A 17,982-nucleotide genomic window follows, 5' to 3' on the forward strand; every position below is an offset into this window, starting at 1 on the left:
GGAAGGAAGGAAGGAGGAAGGGACAGGAAGGAAGGAGGAAGGAAGGAAGGAAAGGAAGGAAGGAAGAGGAAGGAAGGAAGGAAGGAAGGAAGGAAGGGAAGGAAGGAAGGAAGGAGGAAGGAAGGAAGGAAGGAGGAGGAAGGAAGGAGGAGGAAGGAGGAGGAAGGAAGGAAGGGAAGGAAGGAAGGAAGGAAGGAAGGAAGGAGGGACGGAAGGAAGGAAGGAAAGGAAGGAAGGAAGGAAGGAAGGAAGGAAGGAAGGAAGGAAGGAAGGAGGAAGGAAGGAAGAAGGAGGAAGGAAGGAAGGAAGGAAGGAAGGAAGGAAGGAAGGAAGGAAGGAAACTTCCCCTTGACTTCAATTTCCTCCCTCCATTTGACACAAAAAGCATCAATCACAGCCTGGGGCATTTTTATGTCTTTATTTTTTTTAATAAACTTTATTCTATATTACAAATAGTTGTTTGTTTTTTGTTTTTTTTTTCTTTTTTTGTTCTGGACTGCAAAATAGGAATGCCTTATATTTACATACACAGGTATACAATTAATTATAACAAAGGTACAGAAGCTTTGCCTTTACCAAGTAACAACGGGATTCCAATTTAAATAGTATAGATTTTATTTCTTTCTTTTTTAACTAGGATCAATTCAAAAGAAAATCAAACCAACAACAACAACAACCTAAGAAAAAGGATCCCAACCTCCTTTCTAATGCTGTCTTGACATCTCTTTGAGGCTGTTAGTAACACTGTGGTGAAAGGAAATGTCTTTCCATTGATTTTAAGTTGGAAGCTTTTGCAAAACAGAGAATGAGACTTCTGGGCTCACATGTATGTCCAAGACATGGGGTCAGACACAAGGAAGGGCCTCTCTTGTGACCTTAAATAATCCAGTTGCCTCTTGATTCCTTGGGGAAAACACAGGGAGCATTTAGCACCTAATCTCTCTGTTTCCTTACCCCAGCCTGGGCTGGAAAGTGGAATTTCTCCAGGGAACGGAGAAAGAGCAGCATAGAAAGTTTAAATAACACCAAGTTTCTCTTAATATACTTCAGAAAGGATTCAAGCTTGGACATGTGCCTCAATTTCTCCAACTGGCTCTTGTGCCTCAGTCTATCTGAAAATGAACAGCAACTTCTCCACTGAGGAATGCCAGATCACACCAGTAAGAGAAGGGAATGCTGAAAGAGCCTCAATGTCCTCAATGGTTTTCCCTCTGTTTTTCACACCCAAGTTTGCTTTACTGAGCTTCCCTGCACACTGCTCTCTGCTGTGAGCGTCCTTGAGGTGATCTGTTTCCAAGCAGAAAGAATTTCTTGAGGTAAACTCTCCATTTTTAGAACAGAAGATTAAAAAAAAAAAAAAAATACAAACGACAACCAAGCAAAAAACCACCCAAACAAAACCAACCAAACAATGAACAAACAACGACGACAACAGAAATCACACACGTGACAGGTTGATTAGACTAAGCAGCTTTATAACTTCAGTGGGGTTTTTGGTGGGTTTATTTTTCCAAGTGTAAATTCTGTTCATTTTTAAATGTTTTTTGACATCTTTCTACAATTTGTTTTCTTTCTTGTTTTTTGCTGTAAGCCTGTGTCCCCTTGAGTGTTTCTCCAAGTGTAGAGAACTGAGCCATCCCAAATAAAACACGGTTGACAAGCTCTAGTTTCAAAGCATTCTCCACAAAATAGTTATTCCCAGTAAGACAATATTTTTTTTTTTTTTTTTTTTTTTTTTTTTTTTTTTTTTTTTTTTTTTTTTTTGGAAAAAAGGGCATTGCACAGTCACAGAGGCGAGGGAAAACTGCAGGATTCCATGGACCAAACACTGTCCTGAAACGGGAGCTGCACTGGTACAAAGCAGGAAAATTCAGTCTGGGAATGGGCAGGAGGCTGAGGTTCACACCATGATGTAGAGGTTGACATGTTTCACAATTTCCTGCTCCAGAGCACACCAAGTTTGGATGGCAAGAGTCAGGACATCCCAAAACCTCCACCTGCTCTGGAGGACAACTCTCATTACTTGTCAAATGTATAGAGCAAATTTTCCTGGGATCATTGAGAATGTGTGGTCACCCAGAGAAGCTGTGTCTGCTCCTGGGTCCCCTAAAGTGTCCAAGGCCAAGCTGGATGGGGCTTGGAGCACTCTGGGACAGTGGAAGGTGTCCCTGCCCATGGAATGAGATGATCTTTAAGGTCCCTTCCAACCCAAACTGTTTTGTCATTTTGTGATTCTGAGTGTCCTCTGTGCAGACATAAATGCATGTCTCACTTAGCAGAGCTCTGGGACTGAGTCCTTCCAGGTTTCCAATCTTTATTTGGGAGAGTCTCCCACACAGCAGTGTCTCTTCCCAAAGCACTTCATAAAGTCTTGGAGAAGGACAGATCTATATTTCATGTTTTGACTAATTTCTGAGCAATTGTCCTTCTGATATTGGCTGCTGTGTGCTTGGGTTTTTACCTCACAGGCATCCCAGACTCCAGGAAATTCAGAGGGGACTCAACAGGAATGCTGACCACTGACTGGACTCTTCAAATTTGATCTATCAGTTTTCAACAGCATTATTAAAAATAATAACAATTACTCTGATTTGCTGGGTCTCATTCCCTTCATGGCAAACATTTTCCTGTGGGTGGATGCACAAGATCAGGAAACTTTGGTAATCACTTTTCAGTCTAAGCAATTACCAAACAAAATTCATGACCCAATAAATTTTATGGCCTTCAGTGTCAAAGATGCAAGGTAAGAAAACTGCAGTGGTAACAGTACAGGGATGAAAATTGGCATAGCCCTCTTATCAAATGGAGCAATGCTGGTGTGTGCTGGGCTGGAGCAAACCTTTGGATATGTTCAGGACAGGATGAAGAGTGGGAAGAAAAGGACTGGGACATGTTTTAACATTCAGACTCTGTGATCTTCAAGGTTTTTTCCAACCCAGATGATTCTGTGATTCTATGCTAGGAGAGGAAGGTGGCTGATTTTCCCCTAGATTATTCTCCTGCTCTGTCGTTGGAGGGCAAACAATCTCCAACACCTCATTCCAGACACACACAAATTTCCCCACCCTGCTGTTCACTGGAAGGCTCAGTCTGCACCAGCAGACTGGTGGATTGGGTCTCAGATCACTGTCACTGACAGCTGAGTGCCACTCACAGGGAGGGCATGAGGTGTTTGCAGAGGGACCATTCACCCTTTGTTCCTCTAACCCAGTGGCAAAGCCCCAAAGCAAACCCTGCAGTGAAAAAATAATTTTCACTCTCTCCACAGAACCTCAGAGAGTCCTCACGAGTTCCCTTCCCCTGTTTCTGATGGTGCTGCAGGTGTCAACATTAATTATTTCACTGAAGTGTTTGCGAAATACCCATGAAGATTATCCTGTCATCTGGAATATTTTGGATATTAGGAGCCTGTCCATGGGCTTCTAGGAAGTTTGGCTCCAGTTGTCTCCATGGGGCTTGAAAAACAGTGTGGGACATTACTTTTCATCAGGAATTTTTGGTCAAGTGTGGAAAGGGAGGTAAGGGAAAAGAAATCAAAGGAAAAGAAAGCATCCGTGTTGTAGTAGGGCTCATTCTTCTGCTTGTGTCTTTGTTTTTAGTTGTATTTTACATGCACTTAAAAAATAGTTAGCTCAACAGGTGAGGCTGGGAAGAAAGATGCCAAGACTTCTCATAGACTGGGGGATTCTGGGACACTGGTTGGAAATGGGAAGGGCACTGAAGGGGACAGGGGAGGAAGCCCACGCATTTACATCACAATTCTGGCACATTTTCCAAGCAAAAAAGCAAATCCAGCTCAAACACCAAAATGAAGATAAACAGAAAGACAAAAAAAAAGTAAAGAGGAGATGAAAGAGAAGCAAAACGCAGATTTTCTTTCAAATCCTGGGCATGGGGGAAAGAAGAGGGTGGAGAGAAAGCAGAAATGCCTAAATGGGAAGTTGGAAAGGGTTAAGACACCAATCTCCTGGTGCTTCCCATTTCCCCTAAGTGTTTCATTCTCAGTGTCTCTGAGGTGTTCAAGTTTTTCTCAAAAAATATATATATAATATACAGATGAAAAACTCCGTACCAGCAAGAAGAAATAAAATAACAACCATGGAAAACAACCATAACAAACCAAAAACACAGCCCTGAAAACATCGAAAAGAAACAGGGTGAGTCTCAGATTTCCCCTGTGGTGTTCCTCTGACTTCAGTAACAGTGCAGGATCACACCAGTTCATTTTGATAACTTTTTTTTTTTTTTTTTTTTTTTGTTAAACAGCTTCTTCTTCCTCTCATGTGCGCATGTCCAGGCAGGATCGCCCATCACTCATAACCACTTCCCTTCAAGCCAGCTCTTTGTCCTTAGACTCCTACCATCCAGCTGTGAGTACAAGGCATGACAATAGGGTCCATATTTATCTTTTGTGGCACTTTGTTTGTCAAAACCTTTGGTTTCTTCCTTTTTTATTTTAATTTTTCCCTTTTTTTTTTTTTTTTTTTTTTTTTTTTTTAAGTTTGCGTACTTATAAAAAATACTGTGTTTGTGTTGTTGTTGTTTGCTGTCGTTTTCTTACCACTGGCTCTGGTGGGACTTCCCACTTTCACAGCCATAATCAATGGATCTGGAACATGCGCCGACGTTACTAAAATGGATCAACAGAACCATGGCAGAACCAACCAAACCCAAACCATCCCCAATGCACAGGCCTCTTTAAAACTGCTGAGATGTCCATAAGGTGCATGATGAGTCCATCAGCTCAGCAATCCAACAGAAAGCAAGCAGAACCAAAACAAAACCAAAAAACAAAAGAAGGAACGAACGCGCACACAGATACACACGCACAAAATAATCGGAATTGTAATCAAGAGAGAAATGTCTGGGGGTTTAAAACCAAGACGTGTCCCTAAGTTTGCTGTTTCAACGTGAATCTGGTGATTTTCTCCCCACAGACATGTCCAGGTTTGGACTGCCGTTCTTTGAGTGGTTTTGGACTCGCCTACGTGTGTATCTGCTTGGCTGAAGGGAACCCTCCCGCTGGCTGACTCCTGCTTGCACCACATCCCCCCTCACACATACTCAGGATCTGTCACTCCCAACAGGCTCTGGTTTGATAGCAAGGGACAGGAATAAACCCAAAAGAGCTCTGTAATCAATTCATACACCCTGCCTGCACCTCTTCCTTCCCCAGGTGCAAAGCAGATCCAGGCTGTGGCTCCGAGGATGGTGAGGTGGACGTGGGCTCATTCTCCAGCCACTCCATCTGCCAGGGAGCTCAGCTCATGTCTGATACATGAATACTGACCCAGCTCTTGCCTCCCTGGTGTACAAGGAAGGTTCTCCACACCCCAAGAGTCTCTAATCATAGTGTTATCCAGGCTGGCAGCCGTGTGAATGGAACAGCTGAAGGCAAAAGAGATGCAGGAGCTCACTCCCCTTTGGTTGGCCATGAAGCAAGTTGAGATGTTCTGGAGATGCTGAGCAGGGACAGGGTGACCCCCCACAATTGTCCCATGGTGACAGCAATCCCTGAAGGGATAAGAAGTGCAAAGAGAGATAAAATCCTTCCCAGGCAGCAACTGTGCCTTCAACAAGGCCTGTTGGTTCCAGAAATGGAGAAGGGGAAAGGCCAGGAGTTGGCACCAAAAGGCAGATGGGCTCACAGCAGTTCACAGACCTCCAGAAGACAGGCAGTTCAGCTGGGGGATCTAGGTAGAAGAATTTTTTGCAGTGTTTCATTTGGATTTCCTCCAAGATTTCCTTCCAAAATGTGTGGTGACATTTCCTCTTAGGAGTGGCTTGGAAGGAAGGCTTTACCATCAGCACCGTGCACCAGCTCACTTCACAGCAAGCATTTCAGTGACCCTCTGATATTCCACTGTGGGAAAACAACGGCTGTATTCCAATTGAGAAAACAAAATGGAAAGAACAGCTTAAAAAGAAAAATTTTTTTAAAAAAATCCTTCTGGTTCTTCTTTTGAGGATCAGCTCCTTGCCTGGAACAAACCAAGGTCTGGGCTCCTGCTTTCCAAGGTGGGGTGGGAATGAGGAGGATGATGCTGTGCTCTCCATTGCCAGGAGGAGCAGAACCAGCAGCACAGACAGGATGCCAGCAAGCAGAGAGAGAGTTTTGCTGCAGTGCTACGACCAACAGGACACAACGGGAAAGACGGAGCGGGACACGCGGCTCTTGGAAAAATAAGAAGAACCATATGGAACACATGGGCAGGGGAGCATCGGTCTCCTCGTCCCCTCTCGACCCTTTCCCTGCCCCAGAAGAGCATCCCTGGCAGGATGAGCCCCAGCTGTCCTGCTCTGGACATTTTTTGGGGCTCCTCTCCCAATGGGTCGATATCAAGAGATAGAATTGCAATGGCTCTGCAGGAGAGGAGCTGGACTGGCTCTGCCCTCCAGGAGCCCTGCAGGCAGGCTGCCTTCCCCTCGGGGACACTTGAGTAATACTGAGTTCATTTTCATGTCCTCTCCAGAGGCTACAGCCCTTGGAGGGCAGTTAAAGCAGCATGACAGAAGTTACCTCCCAGTTTCCCCTCTGCAGAGTGAGGATGTGATGCTGGGGGAGGGTTGGTGGGGTTTTGTGTGTGATCAATAGTTTCTCTCTAGGGCAAAAGGCAGAGGGGAAGCTGTGAAAAGGAGAGCTCCACCCAAATGTCTTCAAAGCCCCAGAGCCAAGATTCCTCTGCAGTTTTTTCTTTTAACCCCTGGGGCTCCTTTGCTTTGTCCACAGATTTGGAAAATAAAAGGAAAAGAGAGAGAAGGGGAGGGGGAGAGAGAGAGGAGCACTGTTTGGGTGGCTCTGCTTACAGCCCATCAAAACTTGCACTTGGTAAAGATGATGATCTTGAGTGAGGCACGACTTGGTTTATCCCTCCCAGGGTGTCCCTGGCAGGACAGTTCTCAGCTGTCTATGCTCATGAGGGTTATGACTTGTTCAAGTTTGTAGGCAAGTTTCTGTTTCCCAGCCTGGTCATCTTGATCGAGGGCTCCAAGGATCTGGAAAAGGAGAGGGAAAGAAGTGATAGGGATTTTGGTTTCTTTCCCCAAAATGACTGAGTCCAGCATCTTAGAGCAGCAGAGGAGGGTTACCTTCTCTGTCCCAGGCTTAGCTTAGATCATGCAAGGCAGGTCAGTCAGCCAGGAGGGAACTAGGCAGGGAATTTGGGTTTGATCTGACTCAATGCACACCTCTGGATTGCAACCAAATGGATTCTTATCTTGGAGATCAGTTATTTATTCATGAGTTTATCCATTACCTGGCCATGCCATTTGAGATGACCTAAGGGGTCTCACATGGCCTTCAATACACAGAACCATGCTGGACACCTTAAAGTCTGTCTTGGACCATTTTGGGGTGTTTTAGGGTATCTGGAATCACATTGGGCACAGTCCTTAAGCAACTTTTGACCACTCTGTATGTAAAACTCATGTAGGACTCCTCTGCAGTGAGTTAACATCTGACCATCAACTACTTCAAACTGAACAACAGAGACAAAAATAATACTGAGGAAACCCAAAATCCCAGATCATCCCCTTCCATACCCTAAGCCTTGTTTCTCACTCCTTAAATCTTTCCCCCTCCCATCCAGGATGCAGACAGGCATCAGTGACCCACTGAGGGGTGGGTGGGCTGTGCCCTGGCCCCCCAGAAGTGTCCCCAGGCTCTCACCTCCTCGCTGTACTTGCCCACGTAGGAGTAGATCTCGGAGAGCGCGCTCATGGTGTTGAACTCGTTCATGTGCATGCGGGACTGCTCAGCCAGGTAAGCATTCATGTCCTGGTCACTGATTGCTGGCATCTTGGCAATGTCTGAGTAGTACCTGAGGGGCACAAACACAGGGGTGTTTCCTGAGGGGTGTGTTGGGTTGCTGTGGCCAGCAATGTGTGTTCTGTCCCCATCTGTTAAACCAGCTGGGGCAGTGCCCCTGATCTCCTGGCACACATTATCTGCTCATGGGCATCTTTAAACCAGCTGGGCAATCATCTTATCTTCCCACAGCCCATCCTCCCTCCAGGAGATATCTCCTGTTCATGGCCACTGAGTCCCAGGGCATGGCTGATAAAATTCCATCATCCCACTGGGAGATGCTCCAGCCAGGGCAGGAGCCAAGCCTTTCCTACCCAGAGAAAAAATGACATTTGGGACACCAAGGCACCTTCTTGCCACTGCATTCCAGAGGAAAACCAGAGCCTTGCACATCATCCCTGGAGCTTCAGAGGAAACTGCACCTTCTCCAGGAGCACTGCTCCAGCTGAGCCACATCTGCCCCTGCAGGAGGATGCAGCACCATGGAATGGGACTGTGCCACCACCCTGACTGACTGACTGTGCCAGCTTGGATTCTGACTCTGGCAGGGTTGGGATTGTTCTGTGTAATACTGCATTGCTATTGGAATTTTCTTAGTAAAGAACTGTTATTCCTAATTCCCATCTCTTTGCCTGAGAGCCCCTTAATTTTAAAATTTATTACAATAATTTGGAGGGAGGGGGTTTTACATTCTCCATTTCAAAGAGAAGCTTCTGCCTTTATTGGCAGACACCTGTCCTTCAAACCAGGACAAGGGGAAGAGCAGGAGCTCAGGGAGGGAAATCTACAAACAAAAAGGAGAAAAAAATCCACACATAGTGTGGGGCTTTTCTGGTTTCTGAGTGAAATACCTGTTCATGCTCTTCTTTTACAGCAAGAAAAGTGACCTAGCCAAAGTGGAAATGGCTGAGCACTAATCTTGAGCACCAGGCATGTGTTGTATTCACCCCAATCTGAGAACGAAGCCCTCAAAAATATCCTGCAAACATTTCCTATGCCATCAATAGGAGCTGGATTGAATCTGGATCACTTTGCCAGGCATTCAAGGGGTTTTAGTCTTGCCTCTCATCCCAGAGAGACCTTGCTGCCCACTGAGAGCTCAGGATTTCACTCCAATACACTGAAAACCTAAAATATTTCTATCTTTCCTTGCACCATTCTCACCACTACATCTGCCCCCACTGCTAACATCACCCACTTTCCCCACTCAATCCGGTCTATCCCAACAACTCTCTACTCAGCATCTCCTTTTTGCCCCATATTTTAAGCTGGCCTGATATTTATGGCAATAACCTTCAACTTCAATCTGGCTGGGAAAAATCTGCTTTTTCTAAGAGCCAACAGCATTGCCCTGGAGCTCAGGAGGACTGGGGGTTTATCCATAGGGTCTGGATCCCCCAGAACCATTGCCCAGCAGGCTTCATCTGCAGAGTGATGTCTCTTTAAGGAAGTTGCTATTTTTGATGTCCTTCCTCCCCTGGGTAAGGCAGGTCTTGGAGGACAAGGTTTGCAGAAGGTAATCAGTCACTGTCACTGGCAGCTGTGCTCTGCTGTCAACTGGTTAATTAGACGCCATCATTTACATTTTTAATTTCTGCAATTTGACATTTTGTGCACAAGGAAAAAAAAAAATAAGAAGAAGGAAAAAAAAAGCCCATAGCTGCAGCAATCCACAATTTTATAATTAGGAGGCAGAGGGGACAGGGAGCCAAAAGAGCTGACAGGTGTCCTGTAAACAGCGTGGAGACACCTGCTGAGATGGAGGCTGTTTGCCACTGCAGAGAAATTGGACACTGAAGTGCTGTGTGATGAGGATCCTTGAGGTGGATGAGTGGGAAAATACTCTGTGACAGAGCAGCTGGTGGAAGGCAGAGCAGTGCAAGAGCATGGGGGGAAACCCTTCCACACCAGGAGATGCTCAGACTGGTTTTGTGCCCTTCATCCCACCCTGATTTACTGCAATGAGTCAATCTCTGTTGATTCCTGATTTTGGGGTGGGATGTTGATGTAATCCTCGGGAGAGGGAGGCACAGGAGGCAGAGGTTCTTCTTGCCTGACATTTTCCAGAGCTAAACTTTGTTTCACCATAAAAACTGGTTCAAACCTCATTAATTTTACTGCAACTTCCAGCAGGCACAAAAACATCACTCTCCCTGGAGTCCTGGCATTTTGTCTTCTGGGCTTAAAACCATCCAGAAATCTTAGTCTAACTCAGTCCCATGGTCTAAATAGTTCTCATTCCCAGTGCTCCAGTGAAAAGTGGTGTGGGTTTGTTTTTCTTTATGCTCTCCCTGACCCTCTGTCCCAAGTGGATCTGGATAGCTGTCTGTGAGTGAAGTGAGCATCTGGAAATCCCTGGAGGCCCTGCCCTGCAGAACTGCCCCCAGGAGAAGATGCTGAGCAGGAGGAATAAATATTTCTTAGACCACTACCACTCCCAGGAAAACTTCAACAGGTCTTGGCATCACCTGCTGGAGAATATCAGATCTGTGCTGCACAAGGGAGAGCATCAGGAATTGGTGGCATCCATAACATGGCTGAGAAATCAAGGAATCTCAGGGTCAAAGAACAAGGAATCTTATGGTCAAAAAGCAAAGTGTGCTTTGGCACTGGGGAAAAAAATTCACCTGTCACCAGCACATTTCACAGATTTGTGGGGAAAAGAGGCAGCAAAGCAGTGAAATACATTGATTTATGGCACCTGAAAAAAGAGAAGCTCCTCATGAATGTTGGATAAGCACCCTCCTGATGGGTGAAATGAGAAGGGGGCTCATCACAGCAAAAATAAATGGGGTTGGTGGAGGAAATCAGAGGTGCCAGTTTGGCTCTGACAAGAAGTTAAAATTCTCCTTTTCCTCTCTGTTTGAGCTGTCACCAAGTGGTGGCAGGATAGTGGGTGCAGGGACAGGGTGCTCCCAAAAACTGGAGCACAGACACACTTATCAACTCCTTCTCCAAGTTTGTCCTGTTTCCTTTCCACCTGGTAGCATAGATCTTGGATCTGTGACTCACAAGGGTTTGAGAGCTCCCCATTCCTCTTTCCAGCCCTGCAGAGATCATTCCCCAGCAGCACAACATCCCCATGACTCATCCAAACAAGGAAAAGCAGCAGGAAATGGAGCCAAGGATGGGATGCACAGATCTGAATTTCAGGAATCAGTTTCAGGACTCTGGCCATGAAAGATTCCCAGGATGTGACCTCAGTGTTCTGGGGTCACAGGCCATCACCCACCAAAGTACCCTGGTCTCCCCCAGACTCAGTTCCCTGGCATCACACACCTAAACAGTCATTTCTCATTAAACCAAGGTATTTTGTGGCAAAAACAAAAGAAAAAGAAGGGGAAAAAACATGTACCAACACCCCAGCCTGGATGAGCGAGAAGACATAATGTCCTTCCATCCAAATTCTGCCATGGCCCAGTGACTTATTTATGCAGAAGAGTTTCTAATGAAGCCATCACTGTGCTCTCTAAAGAAATGATGAATGTGTGTATTAAAGCATCCTAGCAGGGAGATGACAACATCCCTGCTGAGTCTTTATTTACCTTCAATTCCAGCCCAGATCCTCAGAGGTACTTAGAGCCTCTCTGCCATTTGCATACCCCTAATGCAAAAACCACTGAGAAGCTGTCACCAAACCCCAGAGGCCCTTACATTTGCACTGCTGGAATTTGCCAGGCTGCCTGTGGTGCTGCCATCACCCCTGCAGCTGACAGCTCCTGCAGCAGAGCTGGGCTGGGAGGCAGTGCTGGGGGCAGAGAGGTGCTCTGTCACCTCTGGAGGTCTCACCTGAGACAGGGACAGGCCTTTGACTCAATTCCACATCCAGCAGAAGGTTGGGAACACAACACTGAGCCCTGTTCTCTCTGAATGAGACAGAAAGTAATGAAGCAAAGCAGCAAATTTAGCTTAACCTGCCTCCAAAGGATCAAGAATGAGAATCCTGAGCACATTTGCTGCTACTTCTGTACTCCAGTTTTTCTCATCCCTAGTGGATCCTTCCACAGCAGTTTCCAGAGGATGCTCAGATGAAGATCAAAAGATCCAGTGTTTGAGTTTCCCTGTATTCATAGGAACCACCCTCTATTCTTACCTCAAGGCTCTTCGCCCTCTGATGTGACCACAAGAAATTTGTTCATTCGACTTCATAAGCAATAAAAATTATGAGGAATTGGGGTAAGCCCATCATTCCACACTCCAGCTCAGATGGAGGATGTGAGGATAAATAGGGAATGGGCTGTGTCCTCACAGGTATCACAAGCACAACAACTCACCCCAGCCTGCCTTCAGCTGGAGACCCTCCATTGCCACTGATGGATGGAGAAGGGTTTGGGATGTACCAGGATACAGCTGGTACTCTTTCACTGAAAAAATAATTATTCTTGTTCCTTCCAACCTCATCTTTCCCTGGCTTTTGTTTTGTTTTGTGTTTTGCTTTGTTTTGTTTCACTTTGTTTTCCCAAGGAAAGCGACACAGTGGTGACCTGGGCATACATCGCAGTGACCTGGGAATACATTTTGTCCTCTGTTTATCCAGGGATAAATGTTCTTTCCCTCTGTACCTACCGGAAAGGCTCCTTAGTGGAGCTGTTTCACAAGAATGACTGTGCCTGCTGCCACTCAGTAACTCATTAACTCATCAAAAGAGAAGAGAAAAGCCACGTTGCCAATGCTTCCTCCCCAGCCCGAAATTTCCCAGCACAGCCCATGGTTTAGGCAGCTTAGCATGGAGCTAATTGCCTTCCAAAAGATCTTTTTGTCATGGCTGTTGTTTGTCGCTGGGATGGGACTGCACTCATTAATAATCATTTTAGCATATGAAAAGCTTGTAACGAATCCATGTGCTGCAGACGGCAGATGCAATTACAGCAATAACATAATTAGGGTTATGCAATAGCCGGCTGTACCCAGACCGCTGGAGGAGGGAGAGGTGTGTGAAAGGGATCTGGATCCTTTTCCAGCAGGGAAGGGCTGGTGGAAAGCTGGGAACAACCAGCTCTTTTATGGGAGGTTGTGAAGCAGTGCAAGGAGATGCTGACAGTTCTTGCACAGACACAGAACAGCAGTTTGAATCTGAACTGCTGGTGAGGCACTGGAATAGATTGCCCAAGGGAAATTGGGGATGCCCCATCCCTGGAAATGTCCAAGGCCAAGTTGAATGGGACTTGGGAGCAATCTGGGATAGTGAAAGTGCCCGTGGCAGAGGGTGGAATGAGATCACCTTCAAGATCCCTTCCAACCCAAGCTGTTGAAGGGAACAATTCTTGCACTGTGTGTGCAAGCCCTAGAAAGAGCAATGCTCTTATTTTGCCTGTTCATGGCTTTTCCTGCAGCTTCTCAGAATAAAGGGTGGAGGTTGATGGACATCACTGACTCAAAGGCTGAGGAGTGAGTTGGTCACAGGGACAGGAGATCACCCAGCACCACCTCAGAGCAGAGGATGTGTGGGGCTGCACCCTCTACATGTGGACATGAAAAGCTGCACTGTGTAAAAGCAGCTTTTTACTGTGATGAGAAAACACTGGGATTTTTTATTATTTTTGAGATGAGAAGTGAAGAAAGACAAGTAAGCAGTCTTCAGATACTCCAAAATCTGACCCAGAGAGGCAGGGAATGAGCTGTACCCCCTGCCCTGGAGATGCCTGAGCTTTAATTACAGCCAGGGAGATTTTGGCTGCCCAGCAGGGAAAACACTCTGATGAGAAGGACAGGGAAGCACGGGAATGAATTGCCTGAGGACAGCAGAGGCTCTGTTGTTGGAGCCCTTTAAGGAAGGGGTAGACAAGCATCTGTCAGGAAGGCTTTAGACAGAGCTGATCCTGCCCTGAGGCAGGAGATGGTCAGGGTGACCTCCTGAGGCCCCTTCCAGAACTGCTTTTTGTTATCTCCACTGACAACACCCCCTGCCTTGACCTTTGCTATGCTACTTCTTGAGCCTCCTTTCCAGCAGAGAGAGAGGGCACAGAAAACTCATTTTTTAAAGTAGAGCCAAGATTTGCACCTGTCCTGTGATGCTCTTTTTTAAAGCCCTCGGAGTTTCTCCTAAGAACCTCAATAACTCACAGTGCTAGGGTACATGCAGCTTTTTACTGTTTTAAACTAGTCCAGTTTGTCTTTCTTTCTAAAGTTAGCTGCAAAGTGGCCAACAGACACCACAAGCAGAGATTTCCTAGTGGCTTGAGAGCCCTGAAAGCCCAAGCTGACACACTGGGTGGGTGAAATCCCAAGTGGGTACAGGCTCAAACACTCTTGTAAAGCATTTCCTAACAAGATCTAGACCTTGACATGTAAAGGCTAATGGGGTGCAAATCATAGCTGCTCCAGGAATCATCAGTTCAGAAATGTTTTGGGTTGGAAATTACCTTAAAATCATTCAATTCTAACCCCCTGCTATGCAAGGGACACCTTCCACTATCCCAGGTTGCTCCCAGCCCCATCCAGCCTGGCTTTGGAGAATTCCAGGGATCCAGGGGCAGCCACAGCTTCTCTGAGCAACCTGTGCCAGGGTCTTCCTACCCTCTGAGTAAAGAATATCTTCCAAATATCTCAAATTTCTCCCTTTTAGTTCAAAATTGTCCCCCCTTATCCTAAAAGTATCTGTACTTGCAAAGAAAAAAAGTAGATGAGATCACAGCCTTAGGAGTTGGGTAGCACCAGCTAAGTCAGGCACTGTTTGCACCCAGGTTAACACAATAAAATGCAAATGTTATAAGTCTGAATCCCATGTATCAGATCACTTTAAGCTTCTTTTGATCCTGAACCTGGCAAGCCTATTGTGAATGGTCTTCATTGGATGACTCTTAAGTTAAGAACGCTTGTGATGTCTTTAAGTTTTTCTTAGAGGGGCTCTTTTCAATGCACAATAAGCAGCCAAAAGGAGACTGAGCCCCTGCAGGGATGAGGAGAAAAAAAAAAGAGCACCAGATCCTCTCCTTGCAGCCCTGCAGGTGTTTTGGGCACCAGTGTGAAATGGAAAAACTCTTTGACTTCTGCTTTTTGTGCTCTGCCCCTCTCCAGTCTCCCACATCCTTGCCTCTGTGCCAGGCTCTGGTAGGGAAACATCATATTGATTGTGATGCAGGCAATTAAATGGTGTTAATGAAGTTCAAACAAGTGTTATCATAAGCTTGGCAGCATGGAGAGAAATGAAAGGTCAGCCACAGCCCTTTGTCATTTTTCAGTGTGGTGTTGAATGCTAATGAGACAGTCCCAATTAGAACAGGCTCCCCTTTGTATTGCTTGGGGATTGCATCAAATGCTCCCAAGTTCTCCAGATTTCCAGGCTCAAAGGGGACATTTGAAGTAAACTTGAAAAGATGCAGATCTGAAGCTGCTCTAATGTAAATTCAGCAGAGCCTATGGAGTTTTACTAACTGAAGTCAGATGAGATTCTGCTCTACCGTTGCTATTCTTTTCCTCTCCTTCTTTTTTTTTTTTTTTTTTTTTTTCAATAGACTCATATAATGATAATTGAAAAGCCTCCACTTTGTTTTAGAACTACAGCCTGACACTTCATGGCTCCAACAAAAGCCAAATAGCCTGTCCCAATTTCCTGGGTTAATTGTGCTGCCTCATCAGGTTTCGTGTTCTGCAGCAGGAAATCCAAGATGTGGCTGCACTGGGACATTTCTTAACCACGTGTTTCCAGCTCTGGGTGTCTCATTTGAACAATGAACCTGTTTTTTTTTTTTTCCAAAAGGCAGAATTTCTCAGCTGGATTGTTCCAGCAGGCAGAGTCCACCTCTCCATCCAACAATGCTATAAAAGGACTATCACAAAATCACAGAATAGTTTGGGTTGGAAGGGACATTTAGAGGTCATCTAGTCCAACCTCCCTGCAAAGAGCAGGGAACATCTTCAACTAAATTTAAGTGATGCACAATAATTACTTTTGTTGCTGTTGTCAGCAAATCCATTATCTTGAATAATTATAGAAATGGGCACTAAAACAACCAAGTTCTCAAAATGTCATGGAAGATGTCCATTTCTTATATAGTTTTCCATTAAGTCGACAAGAAATTGCAAAAATTGGTAAATTTAATTTTTTTTTATTTAGTCATTGTCATGCATCCCAATTCTGAAGGCAACACTTGACTCATCACAAACAAATAACTGAAAACATGAGAAAATCCTACACTGAAACAAGCCAAACAGACAAATAAAAGCAGTGAAGATTCCTGACAGTCTTGCTTTTAAATCTTTTGGAATTTTGATCATCCTGAGGAGGTGGACCACTGGTGAGGCCAGAAGCTGCAACTATTCCCTTCCCAATGCACATTCCTAGGTGGAAAAAAAAAATTTGAAGGATTGGAAGGAAGTCCTTTCATCCCTTTCATCTTCCTCATGCCAAGGTCATTCCCTGCTCTGAGTTTTGTGAGTCCTAAAAGCTCCACACCAAGAAACCAGAGATTTCAAAGGGATGACTTGGAGTAACCCAGCTCAGCTCCATTCCCAGACCTCTAAATCCAGGAATGTTTTGACCCAGAGTGCCTCAAGTTGGGTACAATCTACCACTGATTAATTACCTTCTTAGAGTTTAATCTTCATTAAAGAAGTTTGTTTGATTCCAGGTTCTCCTGATTTACTCAACCACTTCTTAAACTCCTTGACTTTTATCTCCTGATTCACTCTTTGAAGAAGTCTAGTGGTCTTGAAGGATGCCACCTCCAGCTGATGCTGAGTACAGAAATAGCTCCAACCAGCCCTGGAAGCCTTTGGATTTGGAAAAACTCCCTCAAAGCACAATTGCAGAATGGAGAGAAGGAATTCATTAGCTCGAGGTAGAACTCAAATTATATTTTATTCATCCCTGATAGGCTTTTTTCTTTCATCTCCCACAGCATCCAGGTGCCACTGCCTTGAGTCAGTGGAGCAGGCACACAAAAATAAAAGCAGGGAAGAAGCTCTAACCATATTCCAAAACCTGCAGTCTCCCCTTGGGCTTCAGTTCAAGTTGTCAGACATCAGTGCAGATAACAACCCAGCACATGCTGGGGACAGGAATCCAGGGCTGTTTACAAGCAGCAGGAGGTGTTATGTACCTCGTTTGCAAACCCAGTTGTTTGGGAAAACTTCCAAGGAAATGCAGCACCTAGTGCTGAAGATCACTGGGCACCAGGATTTAGCTCCAAAAAGTTGTACTGTGAAATCATTACTGGAAAAAGCCAAAATGGAAGCTGCAGCCCTTTGTTTATTCAGAGGGAAAAGACATTTTAAAAGAAAAGGTGTTTGCTGCATAAGGAAATATCCCATTTTCCACTTAAATACCTCAGTTTGTCACTCAAATGTAGCATCTCCCAGGATACAATCAACCAGTTTGAGATGAAAAACATTACTTGTCCACAGAAACCACCCAACCACACAGACTATTGCTAAATCATCACTAGAGAATGACACCTTTGGGTCACTGTTGGTACAAACTTGATTTCTAAATGGAACCTCCAACACTTGCTTCCCATTATCCAGGTCAATCCAGCAATCAGCCTCAATACACACTAAGAAACTTGGACACGGTACCAAAAGTAGGTCATAATTAAGCAAGGTAGCTCATAAGAGCCTTGCAGGTTGCCTAGAAACGACATTTGCTGAAGTGTTTAACCACATCTAAAAATAATTGTCCAGGCAAATCACAGACCAATGGGAGAATTGTTGGAAAAACGCTGCCTCGTGCCGAGTAGGGGACGGAGCTCTTTGATCAGCCACACTCCTGTCACAAAATGAGGGAAAATCATCCCCTGCAAAGGCAATACAGGGATTTATAGCACAGTCAGAGGTGTCTGCAGCAGCAGAGGCCTCGTACAACCTGCAGGATGTGGTATCAAAGTCATCCAGAGGAATCATTGCTGAAAGTTGAATGCAGTGCACAGGAATGATCTGTAGGATAAACCCGCCTTTGTATTTACAGAGCAGCAAACATTCCCCATCTGTGCAGCTCCCAAACCTGTCAATAACACCAGGCAAGTGCAGAGTATTGGAAGGCAAAGCACAGCTCCTGCTGGATGAAAAACAGGATGTGCTGTTTGCTTGTCCTGCAGGAAACCCTACAGAAACTGAAGCCCCAACATGCTGCAGGAATAGATGTTTTGGTTGTTATCCCTGTGGAGCAGCTTTGCCAGGCACTGACCCTCGGCACAGCAGATTGAAGTACAGCCACAGGTCTTGGAAGTGTGGATAAA

At 45.3% G+C, this 17,982-nt stretch overlaps 1 protein-coding gene across 3 annotated transcripts in view; it reads right to left on the reverse strand.

Annotated features, from left to right (window-relative positions):
- Positions 1–6,175: 6,175 nt before the first annotated feature.
- The window catches only part of PLXNA4 (plexin A4), a 424,069-nt gene continuing 412,262 nt past the window's right edge, over positions 6,176–17,982 (reverse strand). For all 3 annotated transcript variants that reach the window (XM_079303970.1, XM_079303969.1, XM_079303971.1), the window contains 2 exons: positions 7,670–7,820; positions 6,176–6,996 (listed from right to left, as the gene is read on the reverse strand). In XM_079303970.1, coding sequence (XP_079160096.1) covers positions 6,901–6,996; positions 7,670–7,820 — 247 coding nt within the window. In that variant the 3' untranslated portion in view covers positions 6,176–6,900. The remainder of the gene's footprint in view (positions 6,997–7,669; positions 7,821–17,982) is intronic.

The sequence above is a fragment of the Erithacus rubecula genome (assembly GCF_903797595.1).
Source record: "Erithacus rubecula genome assembly, chromosome: 4".
In the NCBI taxonomy this organism is placed as follows: Eukaryota; Metazoa; Chordata; class Aves; order Passeriformes; family Muscicapidae; genus Erithacus; species Erithacus rubecula.